General features: G+C 37.1%; 3 protein-coding genes across 4 annotated transcripts; 2 read left to right on the top strand and 1 right to left on the bottom strand.

Moving 5' to 3' along the window:
- The first annotated feature begins 288 nt into the window (after window positions 1-288).
- On the top strand, window positions 289-9,182 carry LOC103714334 (ATP-dependent 6-phosphofructokinase 3-like). Its single transcript, XM_008801540.5, has 14 exons — window positions 289-844; window positions 2,312-2,358; window positions 2,481-2,520; window positions 2,726-2,788; window positions 2,878-3,015; window positions 5,470-5,628; window positions 5,716-5,769; window positions 6,214-6,282; window positions 6,450-6,579; window positions 7,016-7,056; window positions 7,237-7,461; window positions 7,829-7,877; window positions 7,957-8,111; window positions 8,729-9,182. The coding sequence occupies exons 1-14, from the start codon at window positions 578-580 to the stop codon at window positions 8,906-8,908; spliced, it is 1,617 nt and encodes a 538-aa protein (XP_008799762.1). The 5' UTR covers window positions 289-577; the 3' UTR covers window positions 8,909-9,182.
- A 1,992-nt stretch (window positions 9,183-11,174) lies between these two features.
- LOC103714333 (serine/threonine-protein kinase Aurora-1) lies at window positions 11,175-15,374 on the bottom strand. Its single transcript, XM_008801539.6, has 9 exons — window positions 15,277-15,374; window positions 14,425-14,526; window positions 13,995-14,141; window positions 13,824-13,919; window positions 13,461-13,556; window positions 13,292-13,388; window positions 13,075-13,192; window positions 11,645-11,717; window positions 11,175-11,554 (listed from the first exon to the last, which is right to left on the bottom strand). Exons 1-9 carry the CDS (start codon window positions 15,310-15,312, stop codon window positions 11,453-11,455), a joined length of 867 nt encoding a protein of 288 aa, XP_008799761.4. The 5' UTR covers window positions 15,313-15,374; the 3' UTR covers window positions 11,175-11,452.
- A 1,151-nt stretch (window positions 15,375-16,525) lies between these two features.
- On the top strand, window positions 16,526-20,429 carry LOC103714332 (AP-4 complex subunit sigma). 2 transcript variants are annotated; one of them, XM_026807370.3, is made up of 4 exons: window positions 16,526-16,791; window positions 17,622-17,729; window positions 19,760-19,828; window positions 19,927-20,429. In XM_026807370.3, the coding sequence occupies exons 1-4, from the start codon at window positions 16,651-16,653 to the stop codon at window positions 20,059-20,061; spliced, it is 453 nt and encodes a 150-aa protein (XP_026663171.2). In that variant the 5' UTR covers window positions 16,526-16,650; the 3' UTR covers window positions 20,062-20,429. The 2 variants fall into 2 exon arrangements, with proteins under 2 accessions (XP_026663171.2, XP_008799760.2); XM_008801538.5 differs by having other exon boundaries at window positions 16,538-16,791; window positions 17,622-17,708.
- Window positions 20,430-20,613: the final 184 nt, after the last annotated feature.

Genomic DNA, 20,613 nt, shown 5'->3' with positions numbered 1-20,613 from the left:
CTAACTTGGTCTCGCATAATTCATCAATCTTCCTCACCATTGCATCAACTTTTAAAAAAAAAAAAACCAACCTTCTATCTTGATGATAGGCAGGCATAGCATTTTTCATAATCACCAAGCCTGCTAATTTTCCAACTCAGATTTATACATAGATAACCATAAATTCATTTTTTGAGAAAATAAATTTCATAATTCGTATCATAAAAATGTGTGCCCTGCTGGCATTTCCAGACGTTACGAAAGAGTGCCGGTATCGTAAATCTCCTAAAACCCAAGTCCATTTAATCCATCTCCATCAGTCCTTTCAAAACCACCCTCCCTCTCTCTCTCTTTCCTCTCACTCCTGTTTTCTCCTTCCCGTTCCCTCTTCCAATCATTTACCGCGGCACATCCGAAACCGGAGCACAGGAATTCGCAGTCCGCCACCCGTTTCTTTTCTACGTAGGAATTCCTCGTCTCGTCCTTTTTATAATCCCCCCGATTCCGTCTTCGCTGCTCTTAAACCCCCCAAAGCCATCTTATCTTGGTACCCAAAGAAGGCCTCTTAGCGTCTTCCACTCGGCACCGCCTTTATCTGATGGAATCGTCTCCCTCTTTTGCCTCACTCGCTCACGAGGCGCTCGTCGATTCGGATTTCGATTCGCCGAATAGTAGGCGGCTCTTCGATTTCCAGAATTCTCTCACCTGCATTAAGGTCACGCCGCCATTCCGAGACTATCCCAAGCTCAGATCTCCCAGTAGGATGGGGCTCGAGGGGAAACCTAATCTCAAGATCGTCGAAGGCGAGGGCGGTTATATTCTGGAAGATGTTCCCCACTTTACCGATTATCTCCCCGATCTGCCGGTGAGTGTCGTGTCCTTTAGATTTCTGTCTAATAATCTTGCTTCTGAGCTGAGATCTGAAGTTGGTGTTTTGTATCTTGGTTGATTGCGTGAGGTCTCTTTGGTTTCTTTGTTTTTGTCGATGTCAGGTTAGGGTTTTGTTGGGGCAACTTTCTTTTGACGAGCATATGGATATATGCTTTTTGGGCTAGAAAAGATGGGGTATTTGTTAGGTTTGGCAGTAAATTGGTTATAAAAATGGGAAATGGTGCTCAAGGAGTCGATCTTGATTCGTTATAAGTTAGTTTGATTGATTACTTCTGTTATGATGAAGACCACAAGTTCTTAGGCGGAAGAGGTGCACAGAGCTTGTAATTTTGCTGCCAAGTATTGTGATAGAATACCGTGCAGAGCAGCTATTGTTCTCAAAGATAACTCTTCGATTTTTTTTTTTTTTTAACCTAATGGTATAGATAATTCTTTTCCATATGACGCCTTAGAATCTAATCCATCAGGTTAGCTCTTCCCATATGGCAGCGTCTGAGTTAGTTCCCGCTTGGTGCAGGTAGTCATTTTACAGGCAAGATGCTGAATTTTATGTCATATGAGGTGTTACTTTACGACCGAATAACCAAAGACAGATTGCTAAATCTACATGACCTTCACAATCTTACAAGCGATGAAAGTCATAAAGAAGGCCGGAACTGGATGTTGGCATCTCAAGTGACCTATCATGGGTATCAGAGGATATGCAAGTAATATGTATTGGATCTTTGAGTGAGGTCCATGCTAAGGCACTGTGTATAAACATGTCACATGATCTGTCCGCCAGGTACCCAGGACAAGGGGGTGTATGTTGCTTGCAAGTACTGTGAAGGTTTTTGACAACCTAAATACAGTTTAAACACATTGAATACAAATTGTGGAAAATAGGAGAGGAGAAAGGTATGAATTTGGGCATTTACTCACGTTAATCCTTTTAGATTTAGAGGAAAAAGGAGAGCTGTTGCAATTGCCCTTCCATGTAATAAACCAGAATGTCCATGTATAGTAATGAAATGCACCTGTCATGATTAATTACATCAGAAGATGCAAAATAACATCCAACAAAATCCATTCTAGTTGGACTTGGGTATCATATTGGGTTTATGAAGTTGATGTCTTTCTATCTCATAAACTAATTCTAGCTCCTCTAGTGACTAGCTTGAATATGATCAGAAAGTAACTTCTGAATAGTAATTGATTAAGACAATTCCTTTTCCTTTTATATCAATTAACTGTTTTGCCAAATTAGTCAGAAGCATGCATGTGGGCTTAGAAAGAGGCTAACCTTTTCCTTTTATGAAATGTAACACCTTTTTTTATTTCTTTCTTGAAGTTACTCACTGGAGTTTAATTCAAGCTGGGCATTTAGTATCTCTGTTTGTTGACTTTTATGATCTGTATCCTGAAAATAATTTTGCAAATTGTTCACTAATTTTTGTGGCAGAACTTTCCAAATCCGCTGCAAGACAATCCATCTTATTCGGCTGTCAGGTATAGTCATCTATCCTATCTTTTATTGTAGAATGTTGTTGTTGTAAAATGTTGTCGGCTGCTGGTCACATTTACTTCCACATACTCGTCAATAATAACTGGTAAATATCTTTTATTGCCAGGCAGTATTTTGTTAATGTGGATGATACTGTTCCCCAAAAGGTAAATCCTTTGTGCCTCCCATATTAGTTAATTTGACATGATAGTAAATGTTCTGAAATCCTAGTTTGCTTGTTTAAGATGTGATGATAGACAAGGTGTTATGGAAGTTTGTTGTTTGCATGTACACAATATAATATCAAACCTGTATTAACATGATGGGGTTCTGTAGTTAATGTATTTTATTTTGTCATCTGTTGTCTTGTAGATTGTGGTTCAGAAAAATAGCCCAAGAGGGCTCCATTTCCGACGTGCTGGGCCACGCCAGAGGGTAGGTTTCAGCGCACATTTTTCTGCAGTAATTAATGGTGAAATACCAAGCAATACTTTAACTGATGGGAATTTTTGAATTTTACTCAGGTGTACTTTGAGTCAGATGATGTGCTTGCATGCATTGTGACTTGTGGAGGCCTTTGCCCTGGACTTAACACAGTAATCAGGGAGTTGGTATGTGGTTTGTCTCACATGTATGGTGTCAGCAGAATCCTTGGGATAGAGGTGAGGATATAACTAGTGAGTTTTGGCTCAAATGTCTTTATCTTTTATCTAATTTATAATATTGGTCTGAACCCCTTTTTGTTGTTTTTTTAATTTATATTCTTTTTTTGAATCTATTTGCATCTGTTTTCTAGTTGCTTATAGTTTTCATCGGTGCTCCTCAGGGAACTTCTAGCAAGTATGATCACCTATATTATCATGGTTGATTCTACAGGCAGTCTGCCTTGGTGCTTGAAATTACTTAGATGCCTAGGTCTGCCTAGACAATTCTAAGGTGTTTGTCTATATTTCTGGGTACCTGATTAGTCATTTTCTTGCCCACATAGGCACCATGTAGGCTTGAGTCAACTGCCTAGATGTATTATCATAAATTGTCTAATTAATAAGACTAATAAATGTACAAATGAATGTGAGAGTATAACAATCAATTATGTAGAAAGTTACACTTCAAATAATTTCATCTGTTATCATTAAATTACATACTATAATTATTTCAAGTTTGATGGGATGTTCACACATCTGAATTATAAGGAATATGTTTGTTGGGTTGGGTTTTAAGAGGTGCTATTTATTTCATCTATGGTAATCTCCATGGTAGGTCTTAAATTACATATTCCATGATAGGAAGCACCATATGTATGGATGATTCATCTATGATGTATTTCTAGATTTGTTGGTTAGCAAATCCATCATCGGGGTCATTAACCTTTACATATGCATGTCACATTGGAAAGTTGCTGTAGAAAGATGACAACTTTAATATTTGGTCTAGAACCTCAATATCTTTTCAATGTAGCATGCAGCTTTTTTGAAGATTGAGTAAGGCAAATTAAGTCAGACTGTTTTGATGTGCAAATCTTTTGGCTTTTGTATATAAATTTGATATATTCATTGTGGCTGATTTTAGTGATGCCTCTATGCTTATCTAAATTGTGACATGATCATATGATGTGCCACACCTAAGTATGGGGATCAATGAGCTTCTACTTTAGGCATTCTGGAGGAGGATTCCTGATCTGCCTTGAATAAGTCTCCACTCGTAGAGGAGAAGGTGCCACTCACTACCATGAGGCACATCAGTTGAATTGGTTTGCCTGAATCTAACACATGTTTCATTATAATTATTTTTCTCCATCCAAACATATTATATAGAAGACATGCAAATTGTTGTTTGTAGCAAGTGTGCATGACCTTTTTTTGGGGAGTTATGCATATATACCCCAAGAAATGTATTCAAAAATATTGATCTTTATGGACCCCTAAAAATTCGCTTTGCGTGAGAACTTGAAAAACTATTTGACTCCGTATACTGGTCGGTTTGCAATTGACTGTTATATAAACTTGATTAGCACTGGGTTAGGAGTTAACAGTGAGATGACCTATCTATCTTCTGGTCCAATCCTAACTGACCTAACTGAAGTGTTCAGGTTTCTTCACTTTTCCTCATCTAGTTCACTGGGCATCCTTTCTGGCTCCCCCTTTTGCTGGCTTCTTGGAAGCATCTTCTTGCCTAAAGACTTCTTTGACAGTTAAGATGGTCATATCAGTTGTTGCAATTGGAGATCATTGTTTATTAGAAAGCATTCCTTTTTGGTACATATTTCTCAACTCTAGGGTGGGTATGCAGCCATGCATTAACCCGTATAAAATTAGATGTATGGATATGTAAACATACTAAAGTGAGGGGCATTTATGTAAATATCATATTTTTTATTGGAGAAAATGCAATGTCCATAACTTCTTGAGTAACATTTGAACTTGTAGCCAGCATGTAACTGTTCGACTGTTGCACCAAGGAGGTCAGTGCCTAGTACCTCATAATGGAATGTTTCTCATGAGCTCTGAATTGTTAAACTTAAATAGATAATTACTTATACTAATTAAATCTCTCACTTCTATTGCGTTTTGATATCATAATATATCTGAAGTGATTACATATCTGCCTGATCTAGATCTATGATTTTTGTATGAGCAATAAATTCTTGTTAGCATATCTAGGCATCATTGCCTTCAATATGTCCTTTGCTTATGGGAGTTGGCATTATTGTTGTTGCTTAAGCTATGAATTTTATCAAATTGGCATAATTACACTACCCAATATGTTGCTGTGGTTCATGTCCTTGGTCGTGTTTCCATTCTGAGTTTTGGAGTCTCAGATTAAGGCTTACAGAATCTCGTGAATAATGATCTAATGCTGCAGTGCACTCCTCATTTTATAATTAATTGGATGGTGAAACAAATGGCATGGGTTGTTGAAGTCTGATCAAAAGAACAATTGTTCTCATGTTTCTAACATCAAATAATTCATATCATTTGGTGCTTCCAGAAGATAGAACAAACTCTCTCACCTAATAGCTGTACATTTACAAATTTCAGTTTTCCATGTCCTGTATTCCTAGTCCATTTGTGTTCGTATTGTTGTTGCATACACTAATTGGTTAGTAGAATCTGTAGGGTGGATACAGGGGTTTCTATGCCCGCAATACCATACCTTTGACCCCAAAGTTTGTCAATGATATCCACAAGCGAGGAGGAACCATCCTTGGCACATCACGAGGGGGTCATGATACTATCAAAATAGTTGACAATATTGAGGATCGTGGGGTTAATCAGGTAAACAGAAATACTTTGCAAAATAACTTAAATTTTGTTTTCTTACTACTAGATTCACTATTAAATTTGAGATATTGATTTCGCCAGGTCTATATAATAGGAGGAGATGGTACCCAAAAAGGAGCTTCTGTTATTTTTGAGGTAATTATAAATTAAGAAGCAAAAATATCATCATTATTAGGCATGATAGCAAATTGCTACTTCTCAGAGCAAGTGAGCCTTAAACTCCTCAGGACTTTAAGAGTTTTAAATGAATTCTATACCTCAATCCATGATATTCGAGGATCGAGGGTACTGAGTTTTCTTGTACTTTCTTGTTTTTCCTGCTGCTATTACATTTGATCACTCGCGTCTCTCATTTTCTTCCAGAGTTTGTTACTTTCTCTCTAATGAGGAAAAGATACAATTGTCTTATACTTGATCACTTATTTAGACAACACTAACCGTTTTCTAGTAGTAAATGTTTATTGCACCATAATGAAACTATTAGGTTCAATGTTGATAGTATTATCAATTGGCTGAATTCTCTTGAAAAGCACTGACTGTTAACTATTTTATAAATTCCTATTGAATTATGATTGGCAGGAAATTCGAAGACGTGGCCTCCAAGTTGCTGTTGTTGGCATTCCTAAGACAATAGATAATGACATTGCGGTACTTCCTGATCCTATACATGGTCCCATTTATACAATACATTGCAATCTTCTTTTATGATTGGCTCATGTGACTGGACAATTTAATAGCATTTCAATACCCTATTGTCACCTCTTGTTGCATAATATAACATTTCAATACTCTATTGTCACCTCTTGTTGAATCAGGTTATTGACAAGTCCTTTGGTTTTGATTCCGCTGTTGAAGAGGCTCAGCGTGCCATTAATGCAGCACATGTAGAATCTGAAAGTGTGGAGAATGGTATAGGCCTTGTGAAGCTAATGGGTCGCTACAGTGGTAAGTTTCTCGGTATTGGTAGGAATAATGGCATCCAGTTGAAATACATGATGGATCATACTTAGTATGATGAAAACTGTTTTGATGAATTATCTATGAATAAGCAACTCAACTCCTTTCTGAGAGTGACAAGCTGAAGTAGTAAGTAAAGATTTGCTGCATGAACATGCTATCCTGTTTGTTGGTGTGCATATCATAGTTTATACGCGCAAAAAAGTCTGTATGCAGTTGTCTTTGATCAAGATACTGCCTGTAATCTCATGGCTCCTATTTCTGTAGGCCTAAAAGTTTGTTTTTATTCAGTATAACATCATGACTTTATTTTGCTTGTACTCATGATATACTGATATCCTTTGTAGGTTTTAACCTTTTCAAAATATTTTACACATCATTTATTATGTGAAGTCTACCTCATGGCTAACGTGATTTTATGCAGGGTTCATTGCAATGTATGCTACTCTTGCAAGCCGAGATGTGGTGAGTATAAGATGTTTTTTCTCTGGGTTAGCTTAGTAGATCCATGGTTTTGAAATTAGTATCCATTTGTTTGGGATGTTGGGATCTTGAATAACTGTTCAGAATGCTGATTCTTTTTAATTGTTTTCTCGGAGTCTAAAGATCCTGTTTCTTCTAACCTCCTTTTATCATTCCTCTTAGGACTGTTGCTTAATTCCAGAATCGCCATTCTATCTCGAAGGAAAAGGTGGACTTTTTGAATATATAGAGAAACGGCTTAAAGAGAATGGGCACATGGTTATTGTTGTTGCCGAGGGAGCAGGACAAGATCTTATTGCTGAAAGTCTGCGGTCCATGCACAATGAAGATCCTTCTGGAAACAAGCTGCTTCTTGATGTTGGGTTATGGTTATCTCAGAAGATAAAGGTAGGATCCAAAATATTCTCAAATGTGAAAACAGATTTCTCTTGTTCTGCTAGTTCAATCTGGATATGCTTGTATGCGTTTATTAATTCAAAGCAAGCAGTCATTACCTTTTTATGGTTTGGGGAGTGACTTCTCGCATGGTGACAATGATCATGACCAGAAGGTGTAAATAATTTGACTGATCTTTTCCATTTTCTCAAGTTGTGTTGTAGTCATCGAGTTGGAGTTAATTACATCAATCATAGAAGTTATTGTCATCTATGTTGTATATCATGTATCAATTGGACTTGTATAAATAAACAGGCTTTCCACGTGATAGTTACCTAATTTTGCCATATATTAATTGTCCCCCCCTTGCATCATGTAGGATCACTTTGCAAGAATACAAAAGATGGTGATGAATCTTAAATATATAGGTATGTCCAGACATGGATCCTTCCCCCATTTAGTTCTTTATGAATTATTAAATCTAACATATTCTAATTTATGTTGTAGATCCAACATACATGATTCGTGCAATTCCGAGCAATGCATCTGACAATGTCTACTGCACGCTTTTGGCACACAGTGCCATTCATGGTGCAATGGCTGGATATACAGGTTTCACAGTGGGTCTAGTTAATGGCAGACATACGTACATACCATTTCATGTAAGTATCATCCTTTTATTTTCAGTCGTCAGTGGTAGATGCAAAACTAACCTGACAGTCATGCCGTGAAGGTTCGGTTCACTAAACGAAACCAGGGTGCTTTCTTTCAAATATCTGACTCCTTTTTAGCTGTTGAAGTTTGGATATTCCAACACACTTTATACTAGATCTGACACCAGAAGATGTATTAATCTGTATTTATAGAGTGGAGGCTAGTAACCTCCTTTCCCAATAGGGGCCCGATAGGCATATGGGTTCCTTAATAAAAGAGGCCATTGCATTCTGTCCCACCCTGATCTGTTTCAGATATATTATTTTATCTTTGGTGGTCAAGTAGTTGAACTAAGGAGTAAGAAAAGCTTTTGTCATATTTCTAGTAGCCTCTTTGGAGACATTTGATAATTTTTCCCCTAATTGACATGCTTTTTTTAACCTTTCAATTAAGAATGGATCTCTTCCTTTCCTCAGTTTTGCATATAATTATTTGTAAACTAAGAGATTATCAAAAGGATAGTGGGAGTATGCCAAAATTTTAAATTGCTGGCTTTATTTATTGTTAATCTGGCACTATCAGTTGTTGCCTCATTCAAGATTTGAAATTTTCCAATGATCTGCAGAGGGTGACGGAAAAACGAAACAGGGTTGTCATAACTGACAGAATGTGGGCAAGGCTACTGTCCTCTACCAACCAACCAAGCTTTTTGAGTGCCAAAGACATTGAAGAAGCTAAAAAGGCGGAGCCGCAGCCAACTCAGTTATTGGATGAGCAGAAGAGCTTGGAAGATGGTTGTCATTAGGTGGCCAGACATCTGAAAGCATGTGAAATAAGACCTGGAATGCGAGGTGTTGTAGCTGAGGGAGTGTCAGGATTTTTAGTGATGAACTTTTAGTTTGTATTCCCGTTAAGCAGCCGTACACTTATATGATAAGTTTGTAGTTCATGTGAATGTAAGTTTGAATTAATTGAGAGTTTTTGCAGTGTATAGAAACTTTTAGTTTGTATTCCCGTTTAAGCAGCAGTACACTCATATGATAAAATTTGTGGTTCATGTGAATGTAATTTTGAATTAATTGCGAGTTTTTGCATTGATCTTTGGGCAGTTAAATTCTTCCAATCATGCTGCTGTGGTGGTCAGACGAATTGTTTCTTTCTGGCGCGGCTGAAATTTCAGCTTACAGCAGCTGGTGCAGACATAATTGTTCGGCATAATATGGATGTATTTTTGTTTTAGAGCTTCTATTTGATCCACCAAATCATTACACAAATTAGCCAGTCTATTATCATTTATTGTTCCTTCCATCTGCTGTCATTTCCTACTCATCGCACGCCCAGAGAGGTGTAGCTGCTGAAAATTCTATACATAATGAAGGATATTAATGGTTATGAAAGGGACCAGAGTTAAAACAGTTGTAGATTTTTGTCAATCGGTGAAATGTTGGTGCTTTCACTATTCCAGTTTAACAATGAACGGGTGCTCCCATGCATTCACGTCTGAGACGCCCCCTACCTATGTTGCAAGACGTATTCAGATAGTTCTGTGCTCGATTTGACCTGGCAAAGAAACGTAGTGTGGGTTTCTTCATCCACTACATTATATTTTTGTAATGAAAGTAACCTACATGGTTAGATGTGTTTGCAGAGGCTGTCTCTTGCCTCTACAACTGAAAGCCCTACTCTTCATATTCCGAGCACAATTGCAGGGTTCATCTTCTCTGGAATCTTTAAGCATCAGCTCTGTGATGATTCTACATAGGAAGGAACTGAGTTCAGGTGGCTCCCAAAGAATTCAGATCTTCAAGTTCTCAGCATTATCCAATATAGTGCAAGACATTCATGTTATATGGTAATTGTTTTTGATGGAGAAGAATCAAAGGGTGTATTTGGTTCGGAATTGGAAGGGATTGAAATAGAAATCGGCATGGGCGTATTCTCTAATGTGTTTAGTTCGTGACTGAAATCGGAATCAGGTGAGAATTCGGATTGAATTTTGGAGGATTTGGGCAATTCCTATTCTCTCCAAAGTCGGAATGAGAATGAGACTTACCCCAGCCAAATAGCCATGTTAGAAGTCATTCATTCCCATTCCCAGAACCCAACTCTTCTTCACCAAACATGCTCTAAGATGTAGCAGCAACATGTTGACTAATATTTAACCAAAGTTGCCTTAGTTGATTATAGTGTTGGATGACTTTAGGGCGGATTCTCTTTTTTTTTTCTTCAACAGCTTGACGCTCCATTAGAATAATCCTTTTTTTTTAAGCACAATAAATTCCCGCAGCTCAAAATAGTTAAGCCTTGGCCGTAAGCAACTTGCCTGCTTTGGCAATCTGGTTGCTTCTATATTGCAATTTAGCAGCATTTACAAATTCATTTGTCAGACATAAGCGGAGTTCCAAACTGCAGCAGTTTGGATGGCCAAGTCAACCACAGAAGGGAGACAATGAGAATTCTCTGCTGCAAAATTTGGAGCATCAACCACTGCTGTCTCCAAAACTTCACCGAAATGCCATCCCACAAGTGTATCACATTCTCAAATTTTGTTAGACTCATGCTCAGATTGATAAAATAAATTCTATTTGACCATACTGACAGCAGGTAACTGACGGTTTAACAAAAATAGTATAATCCTCACCAAAAAGAAAAAGAAAAAGAACAAAATAGTATAACTGGTTTGGGGACTTGAATTTATGTAAAATCATCAAGTGCAGGTGATTGCATATTATCGCCTAACGCTGGTCTTGTAAGAGGATATGGTGATGAGAAATCAAGTGGCGAGAATTCTGAAATTAGGTCAGCAGATGGAAATGATGCAATAATGGGACGCTGTGAAGTTGAGGAAAAACACAAAATAATGCAAGAGTTGATGCCAGAGACAAGGATTGAGCAGAGATAATAATGGTGGTGTTACAGCATATTCTACATAAAAACCTTTGAATATGTCCTTTTCCTCCAGTGCGATGTTAAAGTTTTGCATGCCTAACCTTTGATTTCAATATTTCTGTTGTTTTCCAAATCCAGCTTTTGTTAAGTATTTAAAATTCATTAAAGAGGGAAAAAAGTGGTACATAAAAAATTTCTAAACATGCAAGCAGAGATATCAACCACCATACAAAATACAAGTTAGTTCACTGTTACGGCTCCTGACTTTACCGGCTCTCATCAGATGTCAACAATGATCCTATCAGTCAGGTTGTTCAACCCAAAAACCAGGTGAAACAAAAGAGCTAAAATACATACAATCAATGAATTTGATCCACAAATTTCCTCCAAATTTATTGGAGGTTGGGTTTCCTGTGACTCCACTAACATCTGGGGGATTGCCTGTCTTTTAAACTACATGTTACCCTCTATAGATGCCTGATGGATCTGCATTGTGGAGTATCCAAGGATGCTCAAGCAACTTGTGAAGTGGAAGACGCCGTGAGGAGTCTTTGACAAGCATCTGAATGTCATACAGAAAGCTATTCATGATCATGAAGTGACTTAAATCATGGCAATGATTATGCTAAGAAACAGGAAAGATGGTATCAACCTGGCTAATTAGGTCTTTCGCAGCAGAAGAAACAATTGGTTTTGGAGGAAACTTCAGATCAACCTTGATGATCCTGAATCCAAATAGCATAGCATGTAGGGAGTGCATAGGAACTAAATTACATAATTTCAAGGGAACAATGTAAATGTTGAAAAGGTACCAATACAATTGAAATGCAATATTACTTATTGAAAGAGAATAAGAACAAGAAGGGTTTCAAGCATTATTACTTGGCAAAAGAAAAGGGTGCTCACATGAAATTTCAAATAAAAAATGCTTCCATGAAATTTTTTGATGAGCTATATAACAATTTCAGTATAATACATATGGATATCCAGAGATAATGTGAGGCAGATGGACTATTTTTAGCTACGAGAACCTTCTCAGGAGGAAAAGGAGGTATCTGTAAGCCCTGTACTCCTTTCAGGAACATCCAAAGAGAAGTTGCAGATTGTTACTAATTCTTCTTGGACATGTCCATGATACCGTCCTATACTATTGTGGGTACAAGTTGCACAGAGAATAAGAACAATAAGGGTTTCAAGCATTATTTCTTAAATGAAGTTATTTTCTATAAATAAAGATTTTTGATGAAATATTAACACATCCAAATACTTAGAGACTTGTTAGAGATCCCAGGTTCCTCTTATGGAAATTCGCAGCTGGCTCATTAAGGTTCTTACCAGCTATATAACCTGCCAACAGATGAAGGAACTGGTGAAGGTCTCTCAACTCTACATAAAGAAGATGAGAGCTTCTTTAAAAGAAGGATAAAATGAGAGCATCCTCTCTAGTACTTTTATTAATCCTTCTCTAAAGTGATTCAAAGATTTTAATGATTGCTAGAAACTCTACTTGGGCTTGGAATACATCATATTTTATCCTTTGAAGGGTGGATAGCTCTTCGGCCTAACTACCCCATGGTATTTGTTAAGAGGTACAAAGACAGGATCTTTAGGCAAGTCCATAAGTAAGTTGAGGCAATTTGTAGAAAATAAATGAGGATATATAACTGGACTTATTGATAATATGTTCCATCTGATTTATTTAGTTGCAATTTGTAGAGGTTATTTGTTGGAATTGAAGGCTAAACATGTTTCTTTTATTGAATTTTCATTTTGTATTAGGCTCCATAAATTACCATCTTCGTACAGGTCTATTACTTGTTGTGTTGTATAATTTCTGTGACCTACGAAAAATAAGCATAAACAGACATTTCATTCAGCACAATTGGTTAAATCCAAAAGCCACATGCTAAGCTAAATGAAGGCATGCAATATTATGGTAAAGTTTCTTTCTTCTCTACTTTAAGAAAAAAGGCAGATATGAATCATTGTAAAATGGCATACTGCAATCAAAGAAAAGGAATGATGTCAAATGTAACGCTTTCTAAGGCAATACAAATAACATGATTTCTTTTTCTTGCTTACCTTCTGTATGTATCTGAATGTTCCTTTGCCTCAAATGGTGGAACTCCATATAGGAACTCATAGCATAAGACACCCAAGCTCCAAATGTCCACACTAGCATCATGTTCTACACTTTCCACTGTAACAAAAGAACAGATGGAAACAAATGATGATCCAAGTAGGAAGCTCATCAGAAAATTCATACGAGGAGAAACTGAGTAAATGGCAGTTGGCGTACCCATTTCAGGTGGAAGGTAATCCAATGTCCCGCACATGGTCCGCCTGCGACTAAATGTGTGAACAGACCAACCAAAATCTGCAATTTTCAACTCACCCTATACAAAGAACCAACTGCATAAGAATCTTTCATATAGATGTTGAGCAAGGAAAAAAGAATCAGTGGGTACCTGGACACCAATCAGAAGGTTCTCCGGTTTGATATCTCTGTGAATAACGTGCTTCCCGTGCAAGTAGATCAAGGCCCGTGCTAATGATGCAACATACTAAAACATCACAAAAGTTGAAAAAGATCAAATTTGTACCAAGTCATAGATGTTAAATGGTATTATATAGCAACACACATACTTTACATTACAGCTGCAATGCATATAAACATCCACAAGAGCGCCATATGAAAGTACTGAATTAGTAGAACAAACATGCGGATAGGGAGAATTAAAGGTAGAATAACATTCAGGCAGGAAATTGCATCAAACAAGAGTAATATAAGGCACATGAAAAGAAATAATATAAAGCATACATATACTCACAGTTGCAGCTCGTCTTTCACTGAAATATTTGCATTTCTGCAATTCTTTGTAGAGCTCACCTTTTGCTGCATATTCTAATATCAAATAAACACGGGTCTGCAATACAACTGGAAAGATGAGAAAGATTGAACTACTACAATACAGACATCAACAACACAGGAATTTCTGTACCTGATCATAGAAATAACCATATAAACGCAATATATTTGGGTGCCGTAGGTGACTTTGTATTTCTACTTCACGACGCAACTGATGCTCAACCTGAGATTGTTTAAGCTGGCTCTTGAACAGAACCTTCAGTGCCACAATATGATTGCTCTGTTTCCATTCAAAACATGTAAGAGGTCTTGCAAAAATCATATACCTAAGAAATATTAATATAGACTATGATATATCAGATGCCAGTGACTATTTATGCCAATGGATTTTTTTATTGTTCTTTCCATTGTAATGGTAATTTAGACTTTGGATTGATTTTCTGGGTATTACAATAGTAGCTAAAATAATATTTAACGAAACATCATCTTTTTTAAATAAACATCAAGGTAAGGAAGAGAGCCAAGGACTCTAATGGTATAGTTTCTAAGTAAATGATCAATACCTTCTTTTCTCTGGCCAAATAAACATGGCCGAACTTCCCTCGTCCAAGAGGCTTTCCAATGTCAAAGTCATTGAGAGTCCAGCGCCTCTCCACGGTCGACACCTGTGAAGAAGAGTTTGAAAAATCATACAGATTGAGAACAATTGACCCTCAAATCATATCAAAATGGGTAGCTGAAAGGTATATAGTCAGAAACAACATAAAGATGGCACCATGTGCATTTCCAGCAGAGATAGAAGTAAATCAAATACCACAGAGCTAATTTTCTTTCTGATACGTAATGAAATAAAAAAAAGAAGAAGATGCAGATCTTGTCTAAAATTTGTGCCAAAGTGACCTAGATAACCACCAATGCTCACACCCTCTTCCCCTCCAGTGAAAGACAACGTCAAATACTCTTAATGGGAACAAGCGAAGCTGTAATCAGATCCACAGCAAGTTGAGATAGCCAAGTTTAAACTACGGCCCATAATACAAGCCTAGATTCCTGAGCATTTCATGTGAAATTCCCATTTAAAAAAGAAAAACAACCCGAAATTAAAGAAAACCCTAAAAACAATAAAATCGAGAAAGCAACAAAAACTCCAAAATTCAGCATGGAAAACCCTAGATTCCTTAATCTTTGCTGCAATCATTTCAAGAAACGCAGAAAGACCGAAACCAGCATCGCCAAATTCTTCATACACAGATGGGATAAGTCTTCAGTGAGGCGAAAAAAGGGATCTTTATTGACGACGAGGAACCCTAGATGTCCAAGAAAGGGAGATAGGAGAACATGAAAGAGACGAGGATCAAACCTCAAACCTAGTCAACTTCAAGAACTCTCAAGAAAATCATATCTTTCTTGCTTACCTTTTCTTCTTGCTGGGCTTCTGCGGAGATCCCCATGAGTGAGAGAGAGAGAGAGAGAGAGAGAGAGAGAGAGAGAGAGAGAGAGAGAGATGCGCTATTGCCTTGCTGAAGTTTGGGCGGAGAAGGGGGGGATTTTGAGGTTCCGGCTGGCGACAGCGCTCCAACGGTCGAATTCTCAGATGCGTCCACGTGGATTCTAAGATGAGAATCTTAAATTGCGGAAGGCAGAACACGAGAAAAAAAAAAAAAACCGTTGCCATGGATATTCCATCACAAGACAAGTGCCATAACTAGTCAAACCCATGAAGTAAGGTTTCAATCTTAATATACTTTAGTTTTCTCTTTTAATTTTATTTGTTTAATACTTATCTATGATATCCACCTTATAATTATTGAGGACCCCTCATTGATGCACTCAGCCATAACCCTTATAGGCAGCATTAGAGTTTTAAAAGATGTGAATTAGCACTAGAGCTAAATTGTTGACTTCGGATTACAATAAGGTATTATTTGTTAAGCCTAGAATTTAAATGTTTGAATCCTCCCTATTCTTTATATAAAAGTAAATATAAAAATTCAAATTCTTTTTTTTTGCTAGAATTCTTCGTTATGTATGATTGCGCAGTTTCTATAAATTACATGCCATTTAAATAATTAAATAATTAATAATTTAATGAGGAACCTATGAATAGTTCTTTTAATAGACATTCTATATCGATTCCTATACTATATTACGTTCATTATATAAAACTTGTCAATTAAAATCTTTGAAATAATTAATGACTTAATTAACAATCAAAATAAGAAATAATTATTTATTTGTTTGTAGTAAACATATTATCATTTGTATGTGCTCAGCATTATGTCGCATGATTTCTCTTGAGGCTAAAGTGTGTCATCCCTTCTTCAATATTCAGAGAATACAAATTGATTTAATGAAGTTGTTATCAGCGATGCGGAGGGTGAATAGAAACAACCTAGGATGCATATTACTGTTTATTAACTGGATTATTAAGTATGGATGGGGACCTCACTGTGCAGTCTCTTGATGTGCATCTACGAATTCTTTCCATTACAGCATTTTGTGATTTAAATTGGTTCTCTGCAAAAAAATTCTGATTAATATAAACAAGTTTCCAAATCCTAATCAAATTAATCTACCTTTCCTTTGTAGAAAAGAAGTCCTTACGTGCACCGCTGGGGTCTGGTGCTTGCCTGCCACGTGCCGCGTCGGAGATTAGTTATTCTCCTCCCGCGGGTGTGGGTTCGAGTCTGCAACCAGAACCAGGCTCGCGAAGGTAATAAGAAAGGGATAGAAAAAGCCGGGCCTCCGCCGAGGAGTCGAGGGAGGGAGGGGGAGAGAGAGAAAGATCTATGGCGATCCGCTTCATACTGCTGGTAAACAAGCAAGGCCAAACCCGGTTGGCCCAATACTACGAGTACCTCACCGTCGAAGAGCGCCGCGCCCTCGAGGGTGAGATCGTCCGCAAATGCCTCGCCCGCACCGAGCAACAGGTCCCTCCCTCCCTCCTCTTATCTCTCCTCTTCTTCTTCTTCTTCTTACGTTCAATTTCTTCTACCTAGTGCTATAGATCTATTAGAGTTACCTCGGATCTATTCTGCCCTAGGAAAATCCAAAAAGGGTTCCTTTTTTGAATCGATCCCGGCTGTGGGCGGGAATCTGCGTGGGATTGGTGTCGAATTCTGACGCCGATTTGATGTTTTATGGTCTTTTCCTTATGGGAAGGCATCTGTAGATGGGGTTTTATGGAAAAAAAAGTGATTATTAATGATTTCTCTCGTCTATATTAGCGAACTGTTTAGATCCGTCACGAAAACTGATTGCATCTGGGCAATACCAAGACATACTTTCTTAAATTGCACGGCTGATTCTCTCGTGATGATGTTTTGGAGTTTAGGGTTTGTGGCTTTTCGAGCCTTTGCGTTAGTTAAAATGTTATGTTGGTTGATGTTGGCTTTATTTCTCCGATGGTAATTAAGAAAAATTACCCTTTCCGTGTGTAAATTGGGTTGTCAAAGGAAGTTTGTAGAAAAGTTTTGAGGTGCTCTAAGGTGCTATGCTTGATATGGATTGAGAATATAAGTTTCTTTCACTGATTCAATAATCTTGTGTGATGCATTACAGCAATGGTTGTAATGCTATTAATTCTTGCACACCCCTTGACCATGCTGAAGCCCTGAGATACATCTTCTCTCTCTCTCTCTCTCTCTCTCTCTCTCTCTCCTTGTATTAACCTTACAATTTTCATTCATTGTTATTGTTAGTTGATCATACTTTTCTTCTTGTTATAATTATTGATGTCCAATTCTGTTTCTAATTGCAGTGTTCCTTTGTTGAGCATCGGAACTACAAAATTGTGTACAGGCGATATGCATCACTGTTCTTCTTAGTTGGGGTTGACAATGATGAAGTATGTCCTTCTGTTCTCTTGGTGTGTGTATACATTCTCGTCTTTGGTAAATTATGCTGTCCATATGAAGCATTGATCCTATATATTTTACGGACATAAATAAAGCTGTGTGAGCAAAACTATTAATGTTACTTTCTTTTGTTGCGATAAATTTCTGTGGAATAATAAAAAACATAATTGTTCTGGAGGCAAAAGATTGTATTCTAAGTCAACTGTGCAATTTAAGATTCTGATTTCAACCATCAATATAAATTTTGGCATTGGAACCTCTTTTTTGGTGAGTAGGAAATTATTTTTTTTATGGTAATTGAGATGAGGCAAAGAACATATGGAGAGACCAATTTATTTTAAGTTATACTGCTAACATTTCATAAGAGGAAAAAAATCCTGACTAAGCTTTTATGCAAATGCATGAGTGGGGACATGAAGACCCAGTCACCCAGTTTATTTTTCCTAGAGGGAAGTAAATTTTTATAGCAAGAGGATATGTTCTACCTATATTTTGGTTATCATTTGCAGAAATGGATAGAGATAGCATTGACTTATTCTAAAGCTTTAAACTGCATATGTTACATAGAACTGAGTGGTTGAATGTATTGAATAAGGGCATGACAGCATAAATATTTGGATCTGCTTACAGTTTGGGTGGATCTTATAAATCCACAGCATTGATTGCATTAAGTTCTCATCAGTTATATAACAAGAAATACATTTTGAGAAATAAACATTAATTCTAGATTTGCCATTATTTTGGATATCTGCATCTGTTTACCTTAATCTCAAAACTTTTTTTGGGTTGTTTAAATCTCTCTTTGATTTTTATTTTTTAAATAACTGTTTTGGGGCTTGTCATGTATCTTCACTGATAGCAAGCATTGAAGATATAGAGTTATTTAAATTTTTTAATAGTATCAAGAAAAAGGCCACTTAAAAAGCAATTTTGGTCACAGTTGGACTACCCAGTTTATATTAACTCTGTCAAAATATTTAACGATTTTAATCAATGTTGATCATCCAAGTTGAAGATCCAAATTGTTTAAGTTGGTATAAACTACAAAAAATGTCTAGAAACCAAAAATAACATATCCTAGTGGTCTCTAAATTATGGATCAAGTTGGTACAAATTTAGGGTTGAATAAGCTTAATGCATTTTTCTTTTATTTTTAGGGTCTGGTTTCCTATTTTAGTACGACTTTGTGAGGCTTGTCTTATAAGGTAGCCAAGGATTTAGTTTATGGGAGATTTTTGATTGATTAGTAAATTTAATTTGTAGAGTTTTCTTCCACTTCTCTTCTTGTTCCTTGTGCTTCTTCTTTCTCAAAGGATGTGGGGTTTAGACCTCTGTTAGAAAGCATTGGTGGAGTGATGAAGGTTGCTGGTGTTATGGCTTGCTTTATACTTGTTTGAACTATTGGATTTAAAACCTTGAGTGAAAGAGTCCATAAGGAAACTTCTAATCATGCATCTCCAACTCTACTTGGTAGTGAAGGAAATTCATGAGCGGCTGCTGCTTAGGCTAAATAAAGAGGGTTACCATGGAGGTTTGCAGTGTAATTTAATATGGATGGGAATTAGAAAATTCCTGCCTACTCATGTTTACTGATATTTAATGTCTTCCAAGACATGGTAGGGCAAAATCAATAGAGGGTTTGGACTTCGGATGGAACAATCCCTCGATTAGCAATTCAATGCAACCATGATGTTTTTTAGGACATCATCTCCTTGCTCAGCTCTTCACTCGAAAACATATTCCTTCTTTAGATGAACCATTATCTCACAACTTTGTAGATCTTCTAAACATGTATGTGACAGGTTGGTGCCATCATCAAGATTCGAGCATCTACAACATCAATCTGTAACTTGACTTTCATGGCTTGAAGATTTTGGGCCTCATATTTGCATTTGAAGTCATTTTGTAGGATCAGATTGCTTAACACTACTATTAGGTTTTCCTATTACTTGTTTCAATAGCTCTATTGTTATTAAGCAGTCTAACCACATACTCTTATGCAATAGAAATCATTGCTATCTTTTTAACACTTCTTTTGCAGAATGAGCTGGCAATCCTAGAATTCATCCATCTAGTAGTCGAAACTATGGACCGCCATTTTCGAAATGTGGTATGTCTGTAAAAATCCTTGATACCTCAGATTAGACCACCTTTCTTGTTTCGTTGAAGATCAAAAATACCCCTTTCTTATTTTTACCCTGTTCCCAGTGTGAGCTTGATATCATGTTCCATCTTGAGACGGCACACTTCATGCTGGAAGAGATGGTAATGAATGGGTGCATCGTTGAAACAAGCAAGACAAACATTTTGACCCCAATTCAACTCATGGACAAGGCTTCATAGCTCTTTAAATGCTGCTCGTGCACCGTGCTGTCAATCTGATGAAATCAAGTTCCACTGCGCACGTCTGTGGTTTTGCTTTATCTTACGTTGTTTCTAAGTCTGAAAATTTGTTAGCAGATGATGGAACCAGCTAGTTGGAGTAATTGATTCCATAAGCATTTGATAGTAAATCATTGCTGAAAGGCATGTCTTGGATGGCTCGGTTGATTTTGTCCTATGCTCCTGTTCTTAGTGAATCATATGTTATGCTCTGCTTGCAGCATGGCAAGGTGGGTAGCTACAAACAACACAACACAAACATGTATCAGGTAGCCATCATGAACCCAATGTATGCTTAATTTGATTAATGTACACAATCACATGATAAACTGATGCTCCGATCATCATGTTTCTAAGTGAGCCGAATCTTCTTTTGTTTCTTTTTTTTTTTTTTAAAGTGAGCTGAATCCTTTCAGTGTGATGTTAAATTTGAGTCCATAAAGCAAATTGTCCCTGGTATTTGGTGGTTTGGGTGGGGCTTGGAACCCGGGTTTATGGCCATTTCCAGGAGCT

Source organism: Phoenix dactylifera, chromosome 1 (assembly GCF_051530095.1).
Source record: "Phoenix dactylifera cultivar Ajwa chromosome 1, Ajwa_hap1_PhDact_Kaust_v1.1, whole genome shotgun sequence".
Lineage (NCBI taxonomy): Eukaryota > Viridiplantae > Streptophyta > Magnoliopsida > Arecales > Arecaceae > Phoenix > Phoenix dactylifera.
This window is presented reverse-complemented; position numbering and strand designations above follow the sequence as displayed.

Bases quoted from the DNA above. Each gene is read 5' to 3' on its own strand.
- LOC103714333 (XM_008801539.6), bottom strand. From the start codon at position 15,312: ATGGGGATCTCCGCAGAAGCCCAGCAAGAAGAAAAG. The intron at 13,920-13,994 runs GTACAGAAATTC...GTTGTATTGCAG, and splicing joins ATGGTTATTTCTATGATCAG to ACCCGTGTTTATTTGATATT. The intron at 13,193-13,291 runs GTACGCCAACTG...CTTTTGTTACAG, and splicing joins TTACCTTCCACCTGAAATGG to TGGAAAGTGTAGAACATGAT.
- LOC103714334 (XM_008801540.5), top strand. From the start codon at position 578: ATGGAATCGTCTCCCTCTTTTGCCTCACTCGCTCACGAGGCGCTCGTC. The intron at 6,283-6,449 runs GTACTTCCTGAT...TTGTTGAATCAG, and splicing joins CAATAGATAATGACATTGCG to GTTATTGACAAGTCCTTTGG. The intron at 8,112-8,728 runs GTAAGTATCATC...AATGATCTGCAG, and splicing joins ATACGTACATACCATTTCAT to AGGGTGACGGAAAAACGAAA.
- LOC103714332 (XM_026807370.3), top strand. From the start codon at position 16,651: ATGGCGATCCGCTTCATACTGCTGGTAAACAAGCAAGGCCAAACCCGG. The intron at 17,730-19,759 runs GTGTGTGTATAC...CTTCTTTTGCAG, and splicing joins TATGTCCTTCTGTTCTCTTG to AATGAGCTGGCAATCCTAGA. The intron at 19,829-19,926 runs GTATGTCTGTAA...CCCTGTTCCCAG, and splicing joins ACCGCCATTTTCGAAATGTG to TGTGAGCTTGATATCATGTT.